The 25,089-nt window shown below is 34.4% G+C and overlaps 1 protein-coding gene across 1 annotated transcript in view; it reads left to right on the top strand.

The window, feature by feature from the left end:
* The window catches only part of LOC150075238 (uncharacterized), a 75,552-nt gene that overhangs the window by 35,048 nt on the left and 15,415 nt on the right, over positions 1-25,089 (top strand). The window contains exons 5-9 of the mRNA XM_090388409.1: positions 2,971-3,059; positions 4,950-5,043; positions 7,562-7,679; positions 10,017-10,084; positions 19,976-20,060. Coding sequence (XP_090244535.1) covers positions 2,971-3,059; positions 4,950-5,043; positions 7,562-7,679; positions 10,017-10,084; positions 19,976-20,060 — 454 coding nt within the window. The remainder of the gene's footprint in view (positions 1-2,970; positions 3,060-4,949; positions 5,044-7,561; positions 7,680-10,016; positions 10,085-19,975; positions 20,061-25,089) is intronic.

The following is a 25,089-nucleotide window of genomic DNA, read 5'->3' as shown; positions in this document are numbered from 1 at the left end:
GCCAAAATTATAAAGGCTGTATGAATATTAAGTTTAACTTATTAAATCCTTAGCTAAATTCAAAATTAAGCTAACATATTTGATTAGGGCAATTAAAACTCTTTATTAAACACAATTAGTATTTAATTATGTAAAAAAAATTCAGAATTTTCCTAAAACTTATCCATTTTCACAAGCTAAATTTCTGCAGCTGCATGGTATAGCATTGATACCACATCTGATATAATTAGGAAATCATGGAATTTTTCTCTCTAAATAACCACTCTTATACCATGTGGGTTTTAAAAATTTAGTTTATTTAGCCTTATTGAATAAATGTACTATATAATTAGGTAAGATTTTGGGAACCCATCATCAGGCCATACTTGGCTGTACTGTATTGTTAACAGCTGAATGTTTATATCTGAATGCTGTATTGCTGAATGTTTATATCTGAATGCTGTATTGCTGAATGTTTATATCTGAATGCTGTATTGCTGAATGTTTATATCTGAATGCTGTATTGCTGAATGCTCATGCCCCTGAATAAAGAGGCTTAAACATTCAGCAAGACAGGAGCATGTTCCCCAAATGAAGGTGACAAAAGCATTCAGCAAGACAGGAGGCTGTTAACAGTGCAGCCAAGTGTAGTCTGATGATCAGACTACAGGAGCATGTTCCCCAAATGAAGGTGACAAAAGCATTCAGCAAGACAGGAGGCTGTTAACAGTGCAGCCAAGTGTAGTCTGATGATGGGTTCTGTCAAGATTCCCGAAATGTTACCTACTTGTATAGTACATTCGGTCACTAAGGCTAAATAAACCAACTTTTTAAAACCCATGTGGTATAAGAGTGGTTATTTAGAGACAGAAATTCCATTGATACTACAGTCATTACGTATATATTTTGTTTGCCTGCATGAATTGGTTGCACCGTACTGTCATTTCAACTGTATATATTTACACACTAATGAAAGGGTTTGCTTATGAGTCAACTGTTTGCTGTTTATTTCAAATTGATTATAGATACATCACCAGTATACATAATTATATAGCATGTCAAAAAATTTAAGTTAACACATAAAATAGATGCAGAGAGCACTTGTAAATATCTTGAATATCATTTTGCAGGATATTTACAGGAGTTCTGTGAATAATAATATAGAATATCAAAAAAAAAAATTGAAGCTAACTCCAGTTTTTTTTTTTTGACCATGCTATGAGTATATTATTTATTCTGCTAATGTATCTATTTCAATATTTTTTTAAAGTTAGTTTTTGTGAGAAAAACACACACACACATGCGCACGCGCACGTTGCTTCATAACACATTGGCTGTACTTTTAGATTCAGGACCTGAAAACAGTGAGAAAGTTTATATAAATATATCCAATTCTGAATGGTCACAGAGCTATTACTGTTGGAATTTTAAGAAATAGCTATAGAGTTTTCAGTGGTAAAAAATAACAAAATAAGAATAATCAACGTATTCAGGTGTCCTGAATTGATCTTGAAAATACAGCCCATGTGTTATAATATTATTCAGTTATCACTGAATTATGACCACCTACCTAATGCCATGTTAAGCCACCATTTGCACAGATAACAGCCGCTGTTTGCCTAGGCATTGACTCCACTAGATGTCTGAAGATCTCCACAGGGATCTGCAACTATGCTGCCTGCAAGGCTTTCCATAGTGTTGGAATAGATGATGGTTGCATGTCCATATGCTTCACTTCCTGTTCCAAAACATCCGACAGGTGTTCAATTGGATTGAGGTTACGTGAATTTAGATATCAATGAAGATGAGTGATATCTTCACTGTGTTCCTCAAGCCACCCATGCACGGTGCAGTCCCATTGACATGGTGCATTATCATCTTAGAAAAATCCCATTTCTGTCTGGAAAAAATGCAACATGGCAGGGTGCACATGGTTTCCTAAGACCTCACCAGTGAAACATTGGTCCATATGCACCAGGGGCCCTAGTTCTTAGGGCGCCTCCGTAGCCAGGTGGGCAGAGCAGCAGTGCGTAGCACATGCTTCTTGGTTAGACCGGGGTTCGAGCCTGTGAGCCACCAAATACGGAGGATGCGGAAAGGTCAGGGTATGACCACCGCATATCCCCGGAGCAATATGGCCTTAGTTGCTAATGTTCCAAATAACAACAAAACCCTAGTTCTTGCCAGCAAAACATGCCCCACATTAAGCAACTACTGCCACCTGCCTGGATAGTGGGTACCATGCACGATGGGTCCATGGACTCATGTGGCTTGTGCCACACACAAAGGTGTCCATGAGCATGTTGCACCAGGTATTTAGACTCATCTGACCAGCACACTCATTTCAATGTCCAACCAGTGTGTCACCACAGCATTCACCATCAATGATTATAAGCAGTGAGGAGAGGATGTCTTATGGGCTATCTGCTGTGAAATCCCATATGTCTGAGTCTGTGGTGCATCTTCATTTGGGATATCGTTCTTGCATTTCTCTTATTGTACTGGAATGTTAACTGTTGCATAGTGACCTGCCATTGAGCGAATAAAATGTACTGCACCCTTCACTCACCATGAACATTCACCTTGCATTATCTTTTACAGTTCTGTTAACAGGAGATGGTTTGATCCATTCAGCACCATTCTTTTGCACCTTAACCACAGTGGGCCATGAGCAGTCAACAAGATATGCAGTTTCCGATATAGAAGCACCTGACACACAAGCTCCCACAATTATGCCCTTTTGAAACTCCCTGATATCTTTACCATGTTCCATAACTGCTACTTTATCACTTTGACTTGCATGAGTAGATGCAAATTACCACTTTTCTAACATACGAAGCTCTTCGGCTTTTTGTACTATTAGCTATGTGGCATAGTCAATTATGGATGGAGTGTTCATAATTCAGTGATCGTCAAATGTATGTTTATATATGTTTTTTCCCTTTTATTGTTATTATTTATTTATTTTATTTCATTTTTTTTTTTTAACAGGAATGCAGATTTATGTAAGATAGGAGTATATCGTAATTTATCTGAATTGACTGTTGGCATTCTTGGTGTAGGAAAAATGGGATGCGGAAGTAAATATATTTTTGTTTATTTAGTAGAAGATTATTTTTTTATAAAGGGCATGTTTGAATTTGGAGTTCACTCCTTATGAAGTTCATTATTATTTATTTTTAAATGAAGTTCATCTTTTTCTGTTATTCAGAAGGAGATGATGCTGCCCCCCTCTCCCAAATCTCTTGCAATTGGTTGCTATCCAAAAGGGGGCTATCAGCTTAATGATGGCCCACTCTTATTCAGAATTTTTTTTTGGAGAATATTCTCTTCTTGCAGATTTACAAAAGCACTATTATACCAAGTAAAGGAATTGTTGCAAACTGCAAAAAGTAGTGCTGAAGAGGTGCCAATTGACACCCCTTCATGCCAGAAAAAATTAAAAAAACAAAATAAAAAATAAAATACAGAATAATCAATTTTAAAAAAAAAATTTCCTGGCATGAAGATGGCATTTAGCACCTCTTCAGCACTACTTGTTGCAGTTTGCTACAATTCCTTAAACGTGATATAATAGTGTTTATTTTTGTAAATTATTATATAGTCATACCATGTTTAATATACATAGTGTATTCTCTTCTTGCATTATTAACAGTACTCAATATGTTATTGTGCTGCTTCATTTCTGAAAGTTGCATTGGATTACTCATTACAGGATCTATTCTGGTCCAGTATCACATTTTCTTACAAATTCCATAATAGCTTAGTACTCCTGGCCATTTGTGGTGTAGTCAACACTGTCAGATGTCTTGGAAAGTGTGCAAAGAAGACATCAAATATGCATGCCCAGCCCTGAAGGTCAAGATTACGTTGTTACTTGTGTGGGCATAGTTTCCTTGTACTCCTGAAAAGTGCTCTCTTTCTTGTAGATTAAGTGCTTATGCCCTCTAAAGGAATATGTTCCTATATGATATACACATAGGAACATATTCCTTTAGAGGGCATAAGCATTACATAAAAGCCATCATATATTGTAATTTTAACTGGAATATTGAAAATTAACTATACGGTTTGATATGAAGTTTTCTCAACAATGTTGGTGGAATGATAGGGACAGCTTATGGGGTTTTTTGGTCAGTGATATATAAGAAATTTGCCAGTAGAGATAATGAGGTAATTATTCCATTATATAAAACAGTGATTAGGTGACATCTTGAATATTGCATATAGGCTTTGGATATCACATCTTAGGAAACATGTGGACCGGTTGGAAAGCATATAGGAAAGTGCAAGGAGAGTGGTTAAGGGCACAAGGGGGACATTCTTATCAAGAGAAACTTGAGTTTGTTACAGCTTTTGGAAAGCACTTATCTGTGGAGTGATCTCACTGAAGTGTTTAATGCCTTGAAAGGGTTGAATAAATCAAATTCCAAGGGAATTTTTATACTTAGTCATGTGAATGTATTCAGGAGACATACATCTAAATTTAGAGGGGGATATTGTAGACTAGAAATTTTTCTTTACTCAAAGAGACTGTTGATAAAAACTCACTTTCTCTCGTGGAGGTTGGCAGTTCATCTAAATTTAAGGAAGGATTGGATAAATACATGAAAAAAATGGGTAAATGAAACAAGGGACACTAGTTATTTTACATTTTTAATTTAATTTAAATTTATTTATCTTTATTATTATTTTTTTTTTTTTTGGCTAGTGATGCTTGCTTCATATTGCTGATATACTAATACTAAATGGTCAACTATATGATGACATCAGCATCCATTTATTAATCACAGAAAAATTAAAAAATTCGATTAATGTAAGAAAAAAAAAGCAAATGTGCCCAAAATTAATGCAATGCATATTTAAATTTTTGTGTAGTCTTTGCTGTATTATGGTCTCACATTTATTTTGTATACTGCAAAATAAAATTAAACATATTTGAAAACTAGTTCTTGTTTACTGTTATGCAGTTGCAAAATTCTTGAAGCAGAGGAAAGCTACAGTGTGGGGTTTTTCAAGGCAACCAAGACCAGAAGGCTCAAGTGAATATGAATTTTTTGATAGGTGATGTAATTGCTTTGTTCTGTTTATTATGATCTTGTGTTATTAGAAATGTTATAGAATCAGTCTGAAAACAAAAGCTCATTAAAAATATAGAATTTCAGTTTAAAACTGTATAATATTTTTGAATGAATGAATCATATATTTCACAAGAGCTAAAGTTATTTTTATTTATTTGTTATATAATTATGTATGTGATTAGTGCATAAATTGTGAGATCACTGTACAACATGCATGACTAATTAGAGTTAAAAACTACATCTGTCTTATGGTAGAGTTTTCTGGACAGCAAGATTAGATACAGTGGTGCAATTTATTTTTTATTTATTATTATTATTATTATTAATTTCATTTTGAAATTAATCATCAGCTAGTAGTGGAGAATGTGCACATAACAAATATGTGAAAAGGTAGTCTAATATGTGAAATTGCCATTCCAGCTGTCCTTGGCAAGCGATGGACCATTGTGTTGACTGAAACAGGCACATTGATCACTTGGTTCAGAATGCTGTATTGTCTATATGCATGTCTCGGGCACCTTATTTGCATGAATGGTAAGCAAGGAAAAATAAGCCTCTATCACTAAATCAAATTTGGTAAATGCGATGAAATTTCTGGGTAGACAAAGCTGTTTGACAATTAGATAGTACTGGAATGGTGTTTGCTCTTAAGTGATCCTGTGCAGCTATTTACACACAAGGATCCCATTGACATCAAAATCAGGAAATGCAGTGCACATCAATGGTGTATCTGTAGCAGTTGGCTTCTTTATGTCGTTTTTGAACCATACAAGATCACAATCATGATATCAAGTGGTCAGGCGCATGAGGTTGCATCAGTACATGTGCCTTGAGTGACCAGGATTCAAGCCCATGACTGCTAAATACAGTGCTGTTTCTTGTATTCTCTATATCTTGTGAATTGATCATGTGGTCATCCTGGAGTATAAACAGAAAATTTATTCATTTATTTTTATTTATATTTTGTACAAAAATTTTTGTAATTATGTTTAAAAAATAAAAATGAGTGATTTAAATTTGGATACCAGTTTACAATTTTACAGGGTGTTCATAAAAAGCCTCAAATGAGTTTATTTGTCCAAATAGTAGAACTACAAAAAAAAAAAAAAAAAAAAAAAAGAAATGGTTGCTGGTTGCAACAACTTCAAAATTTTTTTAGTGAATTTAATTAGATTTTCATTCTAGGCAGTTCCAGGTAGTATAAAGTGAAAATAGCGATGTTGCATGGAGAAATGCAATGCTTTAAATGGTTTATTGAAATGAGATAAATAACAACCAAGAGAAACTTCTGCATACACAACTGCTGAAAGGATCCTCTGTCAAAGAACAGCATCAGAGATTGGTAAGCAAAATTCTAGGCAACCAGAATTGTTTAATACTGAAATAGGTTCTGCTCACCTAGGCAGTAATAACAAAGTACCAGAGGAATTACATGAATTACAGAAAGGACTTTCTGTGTGGTCCCAAAAATCGATCAGGAAGGCATTCGAAGAATTATAGCAACCATTCACTTTAGATGACACTTCTAAGTGAATTTTTTACTGTAGGCATTCTGAATTGAAATGATGATTCATGCAACATGCAATGTTCTCCACTTAGGTGATTTTCTCTGTTTTCTTTGATTCATTATCCACAATGAATTGAAGTAACTTTTGGATATGGGGTTTAGTAAATCTTCACATGGTTCTAAACTTCTCTGTGACAACTTACGCTTAATTACAGGTGTGTCCTTATAAATGACCATGCTATTGGTTCCTTCTTATTTGCTAAAAACATTGTAACATCTACCTATCTCAATGCATTGAACATTTTGTGTGTGCGTAGACAGACATGGGAAATGCAACCACATGACTTTCAGCACCACTGTACTCTACACTTAGTTTGTACAATATTTCATAGATTTCATCCATTGATGGATTAGTTTTGGTGGTCTATGCTGCTTCTCTTATGGTTACTATGAATACTAGCTGTCCCCCTTTTTTTCCTGTGAACATTAATTGAAGATTTTGTGTACAAGAAAAAAGTCGTGCATGTCACAGAACTGCAAACTAAAATCAGTGCTAACGTGCTGGAATGTGCATGGAAAGAAATTGGTCAGATGTCTTATGTAAAATCAAAAATGTACAGATTGAAGTGTAGTAACCATGTGAATAAAACTATATTAAAAAAATTATAAAGCGATTTCAGATCATTCAGATTTTTTATGAATGTCTAGTATTTCATTTTAGATCACTTGAATGAAGTTGTCCTTCAGTTATCACAAATACAAAAATATGGTTACAGTGGAAAAACTGACCTTTATTTATTTATTTTTTTACTTGTTATAGAAGCATGTCATAGAAAAGCATGTTATAGAATTTTAAAATTTATTTTGATTTCTGAGATAGTGCAAGTTGGGCTATGGATTGACTTAATTTGCATGATAATCTCATTCTTTGTTTTAAGAAAAACTGAAGTTGGGCTATGGTTGGGTCCTATAATCACAGTATTTTCATTTATAGGATCCTAACAGATATAACATATTTGCTCCCCGAATGTGATTATATCTGTAATGTATTACCCTCAACGCAGGAAACACGTGGTTTTTTAAATGGAAGTGTACTTCAACTTTGTCAAAAAGTAAGTAAATTGATAGTAATTCAAACTACAAAATTATTAGCTGGAGTGAAATCACAGAACATGAAATAATTTTACTAAACTGAAAATTTTTACTAAACGGGACTAAGAAAAAGTACAAAAGGAGGGGGGTTATGTTCCAAAGGCTAACAAAAATACGGCATTTAGATTTAGTATATCTTCTGCTCTCCTTAAAAAATCAGTAATCTGGGTTTGTTTGCTTTTGCTTGATAAATCTTTGCGAATTTCATCGTATGAACTAAGCAGTTTTGAAGCTCCCTTTTGAACTTTGGGCTCCTTTCATTCAAGAATCTGCATTCAAAAAATAAGATTCTAATTGCTTGGCTAACTTTATGCCTTCCCGTATGCTTTTTAGTGTAAAATTTGGAAGTTTAGAATTTTCATCTGTGCTATCATCCTCTGAATTGATTTGGTTTTACCTCCGACGCTATTTCCACCAAATCTGCTTCGGCAGCCTCTTTTTCTACCAGTAATTCTTGAATGTCTTCAGTAATCATATCTTTTTTATTCTTTTAGGAGCATTGGCGACCAAAGCCATGTTACTCTGTGTATATTGTTTGTAAATTGTGTGTGTTCTGTAGTCGATTTTCTGGATGAAAAACCCAAGTTTCCGGGAGAAAAAACCATGCTGCCCGAGTCTGACTAACTCCACCACGTTGTGAAAGACGCATAAAAATTCCTCTCATCATTGACTGGATTTTAACTCTGTGTGGGGAGCAGGGCGATTCTATCAACTGTGCTACCCACGAGGGCTTCAGTAGTCATATCATCAAAACCTTCCCCTCCTACTGACATAGCAAGTTCTACTACCGCATCGATTTCGTTTTCTGCCAGTTCAACCATATTTCCTAAATGAACTGACTCTGGCCATACATTTTTCCACACATATTTAACGTTGATGGTTTTACTTCTTTCAGTGATAAAGCTATGATTCTGATACAGTCCACAATTGAGAAATGTTTCCATGCCTCCGAATTTCTGATGGAATGAATTTTTAAAGGTGAATGTAATGCCTTCATGTAATGGCTGAATGAAAGAAGTTGTATTAACCCAGTACAACTGTGGTGGTAGGAACATAACTTCAATGTTTGGATAGTCTGGTGTACTATCCAAAACTTTGAAATCTAGATTTTTCCACAAGTTCAACAAGCATGAGTTCAACAGCACAGAACGTAACACGGGGATTTCCCAACAAAATAAAATACAAGGATTTCTTAATTTCTTTTTTGACTAGCGAGTCAACAATGGGGATTCAAAAAGAGTAGAAACGTTGAAAAATTACATCCAACATAATAGCAGGGTTCCCCCTGCACAAAAGCTCAAAAATACCGAGTTATGCGAAGATTTCCACAATTTATCAATCGTGTTAGAGCGAAACTGTGTTGTAGAAGTACCATGTTATATGGGGGATTGCTTGTACATTGAGACTGATTATCAGGGGTGAATAGGACCAACATTGCTGTGGATAACAGAAATCCAAAATTTATAGCCAATATTTTTATGGGGGTGGGGATTTGGGATTCGTATAATTCTGTAGAATATTTATTACCTACACTAATTGCAATAAAACGCATATACAGAATAATTTTAAAAAGTTTTTATTAAACAAAATACTCCATAGCGGTATTTTGCTTTTTTATTTTTGCATTATGCTGTTGTCATTTGTACAGTATATTAACATCTGGAGCCATGTTGCACTGTGTTATGTACAAAGTGTTCTGTTTGTTATATTCCCAGAAAAGTTTTCTAAAAGATTAAGATTGCCATTGTTAATTACAAGTTTAAGAAGATACATAACTGTGGTTAGTATCTCACAGTTAGAGTTCTTATTTTTCATTTTGAGTGTTTGAGAATTTATTGGCCCACACTGTTGCATGCAAAATTTAAAAGTTCATACTGTACCACTTTTTTTTCTACTTTAGTTAGCTGACTTATTTATGTGTACATTTAGGTGGCAAGGCAATGAGGCATCAGTATATTGTGTCTGTAATTGCATGTATTCTTCAGTCGGTTTGCTCAATGAAAAATCTGAGTGTTGGAGGGGGAAACCATGGTACCCACATTTAAAATCCTATAAAAATTACTCATGTCATTGATAGCATTCAAACTCAGGCCTTTTTCACCCATTGTAGGAAGATGGTGTTTAAAACTACTGTGCTACCCCTGAGGGCAGATGTCCCAGTGTTTGTGTATCACATCTTAGCTAATCACACATCAGCCCTTCTGCCATCAGTTTTAATAGTTCATTATGTTTAGATATATATTGTTAAATTAAATTCTTATTTTGGCCAAATTTATTTAATATTAATTTTTAATTAGAAACCTGTTTTCCTCAATGTTGGAAGAGGAGATATAATCAAGGAAGAAGATCTTATCCATGCTCTCTCGTAAGTTTAATAACTAATATATATATGTGTGTAAAAAATTAATGTTTTAAGTTAACTAAAGAGTAAACTTTTGAACTAACAGACCAGCTAGATGTATTTATCTTGAGTCAGTGCAAGATGCTATCACCCTCCAGAGAGAAAAATTAAGTTAAACTGAACGTATTTTTATGTACATAATAAACTGCTGATTATCGATAGTATATGCTAAGTGGCTCACTGTCAAGGGTTGGCACTTCTCATTATATTTAAATCATAATTAACTTCACCTACCCATTTTTGATTGGTAGGTGAAATTAATTATGGTAGGTGAAGTTATTTTTGATTAAAACTAGGCCTGTTGACAGAGTACATAGCCAGCCAAATTTTTAATAACTTTTTTAAATTTGATATTTTTTTACAACTTAATGGTTGGGAAAACAGGACTAGCTGTTTTCTTCCAATAAGGAAGGAAAATCAGCTGTTGTCAGCATGGTGGTTAGCACATTTTGCTCTGCACCACATGGCATCCTGCTTCTAAGTTAAGGGATTAGATCTGTAGCTCAAATGGACAAAGAATTGTTTATAACAGGCAGTTCAAGATTAGAATATTTATACCACTGGCGTTATGAATATTGTTATGAAGTAGTATGGGGGAAAGGATAAAAAATATTTTTGTTATAATTTTTAACAACAATTGTATATTATAACTAAAATTATACAGGTTGCATACAAATAATCTTTAGAGCTTCACTGCTAAACTAAGTAAAAATGTAAATAAGATATAGAAAAATTGTTTGTTTCACTACTTCAAGTAAGACAGATGTTTGTTGACATGTCACAAAGTCTGCAGGTGACATCCTTAAGGTGTGATACTGCAGTTAGTGACAATGGCATTACCACAAGAGAAGGAACAGTGCACTGGGTGGTTTGTTTAGACCAAATAACCTACAAGAAACTACCACTCTCAACCTGTACTTAGTGTGTGTTGTTCAAAGAGACAATACTGTCCTTCACAAGGAAGATGATAGCCAACTATGTCCCGGAAGGACATGTTAAGATTATGCAACAAATGTTTAGTATAGTCCACAAAGAACACTACTTCAGTTATAAATTTCACAGTAAATGACATACAAAGTATGTTATATGAACAAGAATAATGTCTACTAGCATACAAGCTGCAACTGTTATGCAGTAATGCTGGAAAACAGAGCAAGTTTGATTTAATTGAGAATGACAGATTTTTCTCAGGCATACATTTTTAAACAAACTTTCTTTTATTTGTCTGAAAGAAGATGCAATTTGAAGATTTTTGGGATAAAAAACCCCCCAAAAAACTACATAATGCAGGTCCAAAAGCAAATGTGTAGTATAATCTGTTTTATGGGTGATTGTGAATTCACTCAGTTACCTGGATCTGGTCTGCATTTGAAGCTTGAAAGAACTACAGTGCAGTATTTTTTCAATAAGATGTAGGTACACACTTCACTGGATTTTATGCCACTGAACTTTTTTGTGGAACTGGATCAAGGACATGGTTTACTGAACTCCACTATCGAATATCAAGAAAATGTGTACATATGAATTATGATAAAAAGTGAAGACGTGGATTGAGACTCAGTTGCTGGGATGGTGACATGAACTTGTTCTAAAATCCATTATAAATTGGATGTGTCGTGTAACTCAAATGTGCATGTAGAATATTTTTCATATCAGTAAAACTTTTTTAATTTCTCTAAACAATGGGAAAATGCCATATATTCTGAGTCTGTAAGTCTACTTCTATTTTATTGCCATAAATTCTTGCTCACTCATATAGACATTAGTAGTATAGAAAATGGGGATCCTTGCACAAATGTACACGTTTACAAATGCAAAAGACACCTCCCTAAAAATACCTCTTCCCTTACAATTGTTAATTTTTCTAAGATAATCTACAAAAATCAAAAAATTAAAATTATATTTTTTAAGAAAATAACATAGGTTTAATGAAAAAGAATGACTAAAAAGTCTCTTGTTTTAATAAATTTATTTCTTTTCATATTTTCTGCTTCAAAATCAGTTATAAGAGCTTTATTTTCCTACCTTTTTCTCCTTTATAGATTAGTTTCATTTTTATTTTACTGTAATCTCTTCAATATTTTTGTGAACAATTACTTTATCTCCTTTTTCTGTTTTCATTATTTCAAAATTTTTAATTGGATAATATATATTAAAGTCTAAACCTTGTAATTTTTTGAATGGAACAGATTGGAATTGGCCAATGTTTTATTAGTTCCATTTATAAAAAAACAAATTTTTTTCAAAACTTTTCTAAAAAAAAATTGTTTTTATAAATGGAAATAAAATTCTGCAAGAAAAAAAAATGAAAGTGAATTTAACATATATCACTCATATTGTAGAGATGGTAATAAAGCATATCAAAAGGAATATTGTAAATCTAAAACATCACTCAAAAACAAAGAAGTTATTTTATGTGAATGTGAAAGAAGTGCAAAAAAAATTATTTCGAGAAACAGAAATGTAGACTTACATGTAAGAAGTCTTATGGAAATTAAAGGGAAAAAAGATGTGCAAAAAATGTCAAAAAGAAAAAACTTTCATAATTTCCAAAATATTCAAGGGTTGGAAGATATCATACAGTATTTAAGGAATGTGCAAAAGATTATCTCATTAACAAGTATAATTATGTCATAGATTGTGAATGCAGAATGAAAGTTCATAAGTTAAGTGTATATATAATCATAGAAAATCAGAATAACACAGAATGAATCTTCTAGAAAAAATGAATTAATTTTAAAAATATAAGAAAATTACTGAATTTTTTACTCATTTTACCCATAAAAAAGTTGAATAAATAGAAAAATCATATAATAATTTTTAAGTGATTTTTATTAAATTTTTTTTCTAATGAATGAGTTGAGAAAATGTATTCTATGTTAAGTTAAATGACTGGAGACTTAGAAAGATATTTATAACTACTACAAATTTATAGAATATACCAATTTAAATAGAGAAAATTTAATTCATTTTATAATGCAAAAAAGAGTTACATAAAAACAAGAGGGTTCAATATATTCTTGAAAATAAAAGTATTAGTAAATTAAAAAAATAGTGTGATGAAAATCAGCTTTGTGACTATACAAGAATAAGAAATAGAGGAGCTTTAATTGAATTTATAATGAATGAAATTGAAAAACGAAAAACGTGATAGAAGAGAAATACAAATATTTGATAGAATATTTGTTGTACTTGATGCTAATGAATTAATTCCTAAAAGAAAAATAAGAAAAAGTTTTACATGAGTCATAAAATGTGAAGCATTATGATCCTGATAAACATGAGCACAATAGAAGTTTTACTCAAAGCTTCAGTTAATAATTTTATTGAAATTCAAGAAATAGAATCAGCATATGAGGGTATATTAAAAACTTAGAAACTTATCTTATTAAAAATTCAATAAATGAATTAGATCCTATGATATTCTTAGTAAATAAAAAAAGATATTATTATAAATATTAAAAAGATATTTTAAAAAAATAAAAGCAATTTCACAGAAAATGAGTCTTAAAAGTTAATATGAACTTTAACAGTTGAAATTTGTAAACAAGATGAACATGATGTATATTCATTTCAAAGTAAAAATCATAGAATTCTACCAGGAGCTAAACTCAGATGAAAAGAAATCAACAAAAGAATTGACCACAATTCTTTTGCTGATTTCTGGTTGATTTTTTTGACTTGCATCATTCCTTAAAAACTCTTATTACTGTTCTTTCAGAAATACCTACTAAATGCTATCACTGCTTTTTGCTGCTCTCTAACATCCTTTTTGCATCTCATATTTCATCTCAAATCCTTGCTTTTTTCAGTCACAATTAGTATACCTATAAAGGTAGAGAAAATGAGTTAACCTTATACTTTAATTTCAGTGCTGTAAATAAACAAATGTAGAAGATAAATGTGTTCAATCTGTTGTGTCCCCAAAAATTTTAAATTTTTGTCCAGTGTCTGTATTAGTTAACCCTCTTGTTTTACTGTCATCTTTCACATTTCATATAGCAGTTGGAAGAGCATTTTCTATAAGAAATTGACAGTCTAAAAAGTTTACTTATTGAGAAAGTAATTCAAAAATTAAAACTGAAAACTAACTCCCAGAAAATTTCACTAAATGTTTTCATCTAATGAAGAAGGTGGAATCTTCATATATTTCTTTAATAATGAATTATAAATATATTATATTAATTCATGTCTTTCTAACCTGAAGTACATGCTTTTAATTTAATTTTCAAATTTTATACTCAGTGTGCAAGTGAACCTTAAAATTTTAAAATTTTTAATGCTTCAGAATTCATCTTATATGCTTGATTTTACAGTAAGTTTTCTCTATCTGATTTATTTTTTATTTTTTTGTAAATTTGGCAGTATGTTACAAAAATAATATGTATTATTCCTATATATGTATTTAAGAATCTAGAACTGAGAACTATAAGCATCATAAAATAAATAGAGTACAAGGTTTCAGCAATAATTTAAAAAACTTTTTAAAAAAGTGGCAATTTCATGGTGTTGCTCAGGTTTACAATAGTTGGGGCCTGCTGGTTGAGGGCTGAAGTGCTCAAACTACAATCCATAGACCAGGTTTTGCATGTGGCATGGTTTTATCTGCCCAACAAATTTTTTTTAAAATTACTGTTAGTTGAATCTGGCATTCTAGAAGCAGAATATAGAGCTACAGCTTCAAAGCTATTCAGATATAAGCATGCATCCCCCACATTTTGCCATGCACACATTGATAGAGCTACATGTACATAGGGATCATTTCTAGAAGTTTAAATAATAACAGTTCTTTTTGATTGATAATCCATATTAAATGTAATTTAATAATTATTTTCTTCAACTTAAATGCTTCAGTTAAGTTATTTTCAAAGGTTATTTTGTTCTACTGCTTGCCCTTAAATCTTTTTGTTTGAAAATTTATCCATGAAAAAGAAAAAATGACTTTTTATGTAATAAAACACTAAGAGAATTTCTTTGTAGATCAGCAAGAAAAATATTCGCAAAGAATCTAACTATTAGCATTAGCAATTGATGCAAGAAAGCAAGCTTATATAGCATCAGCCAAAAAAAAGAAAACACCCCCTTCTCATTTCATTCATCCACCCGCTCCAAATGTTTGTCTAGTTCTGCCGTGAATCTGTTTAAGCTATGAACTTCTACAATGACAGATGGAAGTTTGTTCCAGCAATCAACCACCCACTGGCTAAAGGCAAACTTCCACACATCTATCCTACAATTGTCTTTCCTCAATTTGAATTTATGCCCTCTCGGGTGATTATTCTGAGCAAGAGAAAGAATCCCATCGGCATTGAGCATGCTCAAACCATTCAAGGCTTTATACACCTCACAGTTGCCTAGTCTCCAGACACTAATTCGCAAAACTTAAGCCTTTCTTCCTAAGAGCAACCCTTTGTTCCATTCACTAATATTGTTGCCCTTCTCTGTACATGTTTGAACAGCTCTACATCTTTCTTAAAATGAGGTCTCCAGACCTGTGTACAGTACTCAAGGTGTAGCCTGACCGTTGCCTTATACAAGGGGATAATCACCTCCTTATCCCTGCTAGAAAAATTCCTGTATATCATTGACAAGACACCATGGGCTACCCATGCAGACTGTCTGCACTGCTCAGAAAACTTCATATCTGCCTACACAAGGTCCCCCAGATCCTTTTCACTCTCTACTTCTGTCAGTGTAGTACCACAGAGTTGATACGTTACTCTGGGGTTCCTGCTTCACATATGTAGTACTTTACATTTGTCAATGTTAAACTTCATTTGCCATCTCTCAGCCCATCTGCTCAACCTTTCCAGATCCTGTTGCAGCAGCATACTGTCATTAGTGTCGTTAACACTAATGACAGTATGCTGTCATTAGTGTTAACGACATGAAAAAGAAAAAATTTAATATCATTAATGAATACAGAAAACAACAATGGACCCAACACTGAACCCTGGGGAACTCCACTAATAACATTAGTCCACGAAGAGCAGTGTCCATTGATTACCACTCTGTGTCTTCTCCCACTCAACCATCCCTTTATCCATAGCAGCAATTTGCCTCCAATGCCACACTGCTCCAATTTGTGCAGGTCTTCCATGTGCCACAGTATCAAAAGTATATATATATATCATATCAAAAGTATTCTTTGTGTCCAAGCTATAACTGAAGTCTTGTCTAGATGATCCTGCAATGCTTCTTTAACCAGTGCCTCCCAGGATTTTTCACTGGAACAGAAATTAAACTAACAGGTCTGTAATTACCTGTGTCTTTGCTCCTTCTTTGTGCATTGGGGTCACATTTGCACATTTCCAGTCCATGGTACCTCCACTGAGTCCAAGGAAGCTGTCATAATTATGGTTAAGGTTTGCTTACTTCTTTTGCAGCCTCCTTTAATATAACTGGATAGATTCCATTCACCCCAGGTGCCTTTCTTATGTTTATCTTCAACAATTTCTCCTCCAATTTACTCTCAGTTATTACAAGATTATCTAGCTTACTGCCAGAGTTTAATACACCTCTGGCATTCCCCTCCCCGAATAACTCCTCATGTGTGAATGTAGATGCAAAATATTCATTTAGTTTGTTAGCTACCTGAGCAGGATCATCAACAGTTGAACCATCAATATCAAGTGGACCAATCTGATTTATCCCCTTCCTTGTAGAGTTTACATAAGTAAAGAACTCTTTGCTGTTTTTCTGTGCATCCTTTGCCAAAGATTTCTCGTAATTTGCCTTTGCCCGCCTAACCTCCGTTGTGACTTGGTTACAGACCAGCTTATATCTGTCATAGGGTTCTGTGTCACCTGTTAATTTATATATATCCCATGCATTTTTCTTCTCTGTCACATGTATAATTAGTTCATCTGACATCCATTTAGGCCTAAATCTTGAACAATATTTCTTAGTTGGTATGAAAAGCCTAATAGCTTCCAAGATTATTTCTTTGAATGCTTCCCATTTTGAATTTGCTGTTGGTAACATCATCAGTTGGTCCCACTGTATAGAATTTAAATACTGTCATAGACCACAGTAGTCACCTTTACGAAAATAAAAACCCGTCCCTTTACCCCCTGATGGTAGTTACCTCTTTGAGTAAATCCCACTTCAGCACACTGATCACTGCCACCTAGTGGTTCCTTTATCTGCAGATTATTAATGCATGGAGAATCACTACTGATAATTAGATCAAGAGTATTACTCCCTCTAGTTGCCTCCCAAACATGCAAACCATATTAACCTAAAAGGACACAGTATATTTTCATTAGCTGTTATGGGACAAAAAACTGTATGACATTGAACTAACCCTTTTCGTATATGGTCTGTTGAATCTCACAAAATCCTTACTATGGCTATCATATTGTCAGACACTAACCAGCGATTCCAGTCCAAATAACATATCTAAGCAAACTGGTACATGACATCTTCATTTTGCTGTTTTCTAAGGAAAATAGTGTTGGTTTTTTTTGATGCATTGGCAGCTGAGGCCATAATGGATCAAGTCAAGTCTATGAGGGACATCACCAATTCCAAGGCAGATACAAGCCCAGCATTTTCAATAAAAATTGTTGCTCTATTCATACTCGCGCTGGCACCAAGATGTATCTGTTTACAATATTGGTAACAGCATTGAATATGATTGAACCTCTATCAGCATAATGAGAAACATCATTCTCAGAGAACCTCTAATGAGCATCATTCTTAAATCAGTCTCTGTTATCCATATCCCTTTGAAAAATTCTACAAATAGCTTTTATCTTAAAGAGAATATTCTCCACAAGAGCTCTGTCCAAAAACAATCTAAAAATTTAAGTAATAATATACAATAAATAGCAACTCATATAATTTATTTTGATATCAAAGCCATGATCGATAAAAAAAAAAATAATGCAAACTGCACATTCTTAACAGTTTGCATGATAGACATTGCTGTCCTTAACTTCAAACACAACTTAACAGAATATGGAAAATAAAATGTCAAAATGAATATCATATTCTGCAGAGTGCATTCTTTGTTGTTAATAGCTTGAAGATGTACTACAAAAAAGGATTCTTTTGGGTTTTGTTTTGATTTTTTTTTTTCTATATAGAAACTGCCCTGTCATCCATTAAATTTTACCAATTGTGCCAACAAGCTAAAACTGTTTATGAAGAGCAAGAAGCATAACAACCCAGTAGCCACCTCAAATACACTTATCAAATTTTACCTAACTGCCAGTTATAAGAGTAAATATAGGCATTTAAATAATTTTAAAATCTTACATATTTATACAATTAATTTGTCTTTGAGGGTGGTCATTCACAGGTCAGAATGTTTGCTTATTAAGATCTCTCATTTGATAAGAGACCAGTAGTCTTAAAACAGCCACCATGAGGAGCTTGCGGTTTTAACCAATTGGACTCACTTTTCACTATGTAATTTGTTTTAAAGATATTAGCAACATTAGTTAACCTGGGTATAATGGCATCATCTCTAATGCAAGCATCCTAAACCTTGAAGGTCAAGTTTTGTGCTGCTCTCACTGGGATCAGAGTGACCTCAAAGACAGAAATTGAATGCAGAGAAACATATGACTTTCAACCTGACCAGTTAAATGTCATTCTGGTCTTGAAATCCAGCAAACAAAACTGAAATTTTAAAAATAAATATAGATTTTGTTTTTGTGCTGCAGCTTCCTTTTAAATGATTTTTTTTTTGCATACGTCATCCTATTTGGCATATATCACTTGTGCAAGAAGTAGTGTTGCTTTATTTTTTTTGGGAAGTGTAGTTAACCAGTGTAGCAAAGTAAAACCAAGAAAATATATTATATACAGTTAACTCCCATTATACTCCTGCACTTTTGTTCTGGCCCAATTCTTTAATGCTTTTTTTTTTCTTTTTTTTTTCTGGTCCCATCATCAGGTCTTGAAGTGCTGTTAATTTTTTAAGTTTTATAGCACTCCTGTTTAAAATATTTTGCTTATGTGACTTTTTTTTTTAAAGTTCTAAATAAAACTTCTAAATATAACCTCTCCTTTATTTTTTTTCAAGAAAGGGATGATAAAGATTAAATTGTACGAATTGGTTATGATGCAGTATGTTTACTTCTTAGATCCTTACAGTGCAGGTTACTTTTATTTTACACTGAACTCAAAGTTCTGAACTCTTTACAAGTCAGTGTCTGGCCATTTATCTTATATATGCTTACATACTCTCCTCAGTTTTTTTTTTTTTTTTTTTTTTTTTTTAATTCAGAACTGTTTGTTTCTTGCTGGCATTGTAATTAGTGTCTTCTGCATGTGTATTTTCAACGTATCATTAATGACAGCATTATTACAAAGGATGGTATTTATACATTTTATCATTGTAAATGAGAGAATTCTGTTTAATAGTACATTTATCATATTTATAATACTGAAAATATGCTTAGTATAATTAAAAAGTTTCATTCTGTTTTAGTAGCACATCAGAAAAGGTTGAAAATGCAAGCATAGTAATTATGCGTGCAGACTTTCAACTTGTATAAAAACCCTGAAAAATCAATATTATCTGAAAATATATTGAAGGAATATGAAAAATTGCCCCCAACAGGTGCTCCCACTTATAGTACTCCTTAGAGCACCTTCTGGGAACTTTCAAGGGGATATTCTATTCCCTTGAAAGTACTGTAATGGGAGAGTTTATTTTTTCATGCTTTGAATGAATGGGATTAGAGTAGACTTACAATTTCCTGCATATATGGATTAAAAAAAAAATTTCAGTGGCTTAAAACATTTTAAATGGTAGATAAGGCGATCATATAATCTTATTATAAATAAATCCCAAAATTTCAAGGGTGTAAATATAACTGCTTATTTACTTTACATATTTAGTGAAAATTGGATATCAGGAGCTGTGCTTGATGTTTTTGAAAAGGAGCCACTAGGCACAAATAGCAAGTTGTGGGAAATGCCTAATGTAAGTGTCATTTTATTTATATACATAATTTTATTTCTCACTTCTTGTGAAAGAAAATTCAATATTGCCTGATGTGCTGCAGCCTATGTGTCTAGACTGATTTGACACATTTTTAGAAACATAATTCTATTTCTGTTCATGCACTTCATCTATCAATGATTTTTTTTTTTTAGACTAAATTTGATGTGCTAATAATTTCTCAGTGTAAAATCCTCTTTCGTAGTAGAGAAAATTTGTAATTGTAAAGTTGTAGCTATAAAAGAAAAAACTGGAATGCAGTCTTTTTTGTTATTTTTGAAAGCACCAAAGATCAATATTATTTTGACTATACAGGGTGTCTCAAAAATATTGGTACAAACGTTTAGGGGAGGTAGGTAACATCTAAAGGAATGTGAATCGCATAGGAATCCATAACTGGAAACATCACCGTAAGTCGGTAGACGGTTTCTCCAAGAAAGTGTTCAAGACTTGATTTTCCATCCTATGTTTTGTTCACGGATGAAGCTTATTTCACTCGGGAAGGCTTATTCAGTCAGCACAATGCTCATGTGTGGGCTCACGACAACCCACACGGTGTGCGTCCCCATGCGGCACAACATCGCTTCGCAATAAATGTGTGGGCAGGTATGGTCGGTGACTGCTTAGTCGGCCCATACCTGTTATCATCCTGCACGAACTCCACTAAATATCGGATCTTTCTTGAACAAGTTCTACCAGGGTTACTTGATGATGTTCCAGCAAATGTGAGATGCAACATTTGGTTTCAACATGACAGGGTGCCTGCCCATTATGGAAGGTGTGTTCCTGACCATTTGAATAGGCGTTTTGGGCGTCGATGGATTGGCCGTGGTGGACCCGTTGCCTGGCCCCCACGCTCACCTCATTTATCGAGCCTTGATTTCTTTCTGCGGGGGGCCCTCAAATCTATCGTGTATGAATCGCCTGTGGATATGGAATTGGATCTCGTGGCAAGACTCGTCTGCGCTGCTGCTACTGTCAAAGAAACTCCAGGTGTGTTCGACAGTGTCCGCCAATCCATGCTGCATCGGTGTCACGCATGCATCGCGTCTCATGGTAGAACCTTCGAGCATCTGTTGTAACATCATGAAATGCATCCATCTTTTACTCCATTGTTAATATTTAGGTCAAATAAATGTTTGCCACTAATTACTGTCTTGTCATTTCTGCTTCTTGTGTCTCTGCTACTACTTTCCCGTGACGTTTCCGGTTATGGGTTCCTATGCAATTCACATTCCTTTAGATGTTACCTACCTCCCCTAAACGTTTGTGCCAATATTTTTGAGACACCCTGTATATCAGATGGTACTTACAATTTTGGCAGTATTTAATGTTATAGAGGTTAGATTATTCAGATTGAACAAAACTTGGAAGTACTTCTCTTTTGAAAATATATTTAAAAAATAAACTTTGTAATGTTTCGACCTAATTATCAGCCTGAAAAAAGGAAGTGGTTACTTTGCCTCTCTAAGAACATTTCCAATTTTTTTTCATTAATTATCACTATGACAAAAATTTATTTCTCTTATAATAAAGAAAATGCTCTATTTTTCTCATTGTATACCATTTTACAATAGTATGTTTATCACAGTGGTACACAGATATAAGTTAGGAACTGCTATTCAATGGAAATATGCTTTTCCATATTGCATAGTGACAAGTCTCAGGGATAAACATCTCCAAACCTGAGGATTTAGTAACCCTGAGTATAACTCCCCATGTGCAAGTCCTGAAATATGGCACCTAGCATACTCGAAGTGACCACCCACATGCAAACCAACATAAACCCACACCACACTGCATGCAACCCCTCTGTGTTACCAGGCAATACTAGGTTTGAGTAGTAGATGATTCTCATCACTCAGTGCAGTACGACCACTTTGCTTATTTGAGGCTTGAAGTGGTGGAATCTTTTTTAGTATCCAGGCCAAAACTCCAGCAATCTCCCCCCATTTCTTCCATGGCAAGATTCAATCTTACTAACATTTCAAGAGTAGAGCTCTAAAATCGTGTTTGCAGGACAGCTGCTAGACAGTCCACTGGACTGAACATGTTGGTAACTCTCTACAAGGCTTACAGATGAGCAGCTAGTGTATAATCTAATAGCCTGTACTCTGCCAGATAGCAATTAGAGTGAGACTGAGTAGTGTGTATGCAGTGGGCCTTGTGTTGCCACATTATGACAAGGAGCTGGGTATATTCTTGCTATATCCAAAAATTTCATACAGCATCTCTTCCCCACCTTTTCTTACTACTGATTACATCATGAATTGTCAAACTAATATAACAGACTTTATCTACAAAAAGATCTAAACCTTGCCAACCACTTGTTCATTTGATATATGTGGGATTCCTTTTGCTTCAAAAGGTAGTAATGGTGCATATGTATGTTCTGACATTCCCTGTCAGAAACTTAATAATTTGGAATCTCTTCTTTTCAATCTTCTCTGCCTTAAAATCTCTCTACCATATTCTGTTCAAATTCATCTGTTTCCACTATTCCACTAATATTGGAACTCTGAGTTCCTTTCTTTGAAACTCTACTTCCTCCAGTCCAACTTTCCTAACAGAGAGGTAATTTTTCTTGGTGATTTTAATGTTCACAACTCTAGCTGGCTTCCATTTTCTAATCACATGAACCCAATTGGTCGAGATGCCGGAGCTTTTGCAGTTACTCATTACTTTGCATAGATTGTTTACTTGCCATTTACCTACCAGAATACGAGACACCCAACATGTTTGATCTTTTTCTCACAAACAACCCTTATAAGTACACCTTCAAGTTGGTCTCTTCTCCAGTGGAGCCTTTCTCAACCTCGTCGTTTATCTAATTTTCCAGTGAATATGCCTCAGCTGTTCAGGATAAAAATGCTGCATATCGCAATTGGCTTGTATCCAAATCTCTTGCTTCTTTTCCAAATGGTAGTGCACATTCTGGTCTCATGCCAAAGCTATTGGCTGCAATTTTTGCCCATCTCTATTTCCCCCTCTGTCAAGACCAGATGGTTGTATTGCCACTTCAGCCAAAGATAAAGCTGACCTGCTAGCATTCTACTTTTCTTCCAACTTGTGTATTCATGATCTTAGTAAACCACCTCCTATCATTCCCAGTACACTCCATTCATTGCCTCTTGTGGTCTTCTGTCAAAAGGATGTCAGAAGGATTTAAACAATCTTGATGCTAAGAAAGCTACAGATCTTGATGGTATTTCTCCACTTGTTCTCAAAACCCATGCTCCTGACCTTACTCCTGTTGTAATTTTTTCATGTTCTTATTCAAAAGTGTTTTTTTTTTTTCTTCACTTCTGCTTGGAAATTTGCTCATATCCATCCAGTTCCTAAAAAGGGTGACAAATCTCTCCCATCCAATTATTGTCTCATTGAACTTACTTCTGCTCTTTCTAAAGTAATGGAGAAATAAATTAACCACCAACTGTTAAACAATCTAGAATCCTTTTCATCTGATCAAGAATCGCCAGTATGGATTCCATCAGAGTTGATCCACTGGCAATATTATGGCTTACATTACCCATCTGTGGACAAATTCAATGTAAAAGTCTGGTGAAACTCAAGCAGTTGCTCATGACATTTCAAAGGCTTTTAATTGTGTTTGGCATAAAGGTCTTCTAAATAAGCTTCCATTTTATGGTTTCCCAACTGTTTTTTGTAATTGGATATCCAATTTTCCCTCTTGGGAGCAAGAGAGCCATCACCCACAGTGATGGCTCTCTTGCTCCCAATTTCTCTGCTAATGCTCCCCAAAGTTCAGTTCTTTCTCCCGCTCTTTCCTTCTTGTATATTAATAACCTTCCAGTTCGAGAAACCTTACCCTGCACAAACAGCATCAATTTCTTGAATATCCACTATCAATTCCTTAAGTGCTGATCTCCAGTGGGGCAAAGATAACTTCGTTGATTTCAAGCCTTTTAAAACTCAGTCCTGTCTGTCTTATAACTCACAAAAAGGATTCTTCTGCTCTTGTGCTATCAGCAATGACACTGATTTCTAGGCAAGATCATATATCTCTATTGGGGATAACCCCGACTACTACTCTCCCTAGGCATAAGCACATTACAAATATTGCTTTCTCTGCATCTAAACACCTGGGTTCTCTTTCACTCTTGGTGTTACTTTTCTTCCAAACAGCTGTTCACGCTGTACCTAACTGCCCTCTTCTGAATTCCATTCAGAAGAGGGCAGTTAGGTTAATTAATGACTCGTGGCTCATCTCTAACAGAGTATCTCCACTCTGTCTCATAGATGTTCTGTTTCTGCTGCATGCCTTTTCTATAGATACTTCCATGGACACTTCTTCTGAATTGGTTTCTATAAAAAGTACACGGAGTTTGGCAGACTAAGTGGAAATGAACGTCACTGCGTTTGGAACTGAGACCACAAACAAGGACATTTTGGAGGGGTTTAGATCTTTTTTGCAGATAAATCTGTTCTTTTAGTTTGGCAATTGATGATGTATTCAGGAGTAAGAAGGGGGGAAAGGCATGCTGTATGAAATTCTTGGACATGACAAGAATGTATCCAGCTCCTTGACATAACATGGCCTCAACAATACATACACAGTCACTATCTGGCAGAGTAGAGGCAGCGATTATACACTAGCTTATCTGGAAGCTTCCTAGAGAATTGCCAATAGGTTTTGTTCGGTGGGCTATCTGGCAGCTGGCCTGTGCACACCATTTTAGAGCTGTATCCTTGCAATGTAAGGAAGGCTTGATCTCACCATGATTCCCAACATAATCTCAAAATACATCAATCATACTGCATGATGGAAGAGATGGGGGGAATTGCTGTAGCTTTGCTCTGCAGACTAAACATGGGTTCTACCATTTCAAGCCTCCAATATGCAAAGTGGTGGTATTGCACTGGTTGATAAGAGTCAGTCATAATAATACACAGACAGCATTCTTTCATGTCATGTGGGCTCCATGCCTCAATCCGATCCCTGCTTACATTGGTTCATGCCTGGATTGTCGCCTGAATTATACTATGTGCT

This window comes from Mastigoproctus giganteus, chromosome 14 (assembly GCF_048544385.1).
Source record: "Mastigoproctus giganteus isolate SK-2022 chromosome 14, ASM4854438v1, whole genome shotgun sequence".
Classification (NCBI taxonomy): domain Eukaryota; kingdom Metazoa; phylum Arthropoda; class Arachnida; order Uropygi; family Thelyphonidae; genus Mastigoproctus; species Mastigoproctus giganteus.
The sequence above is the reverse complement of the archived record's forward strand: the minus strand, read 5'-3'. Positions and strand labels throughout refer to the sequence as shown.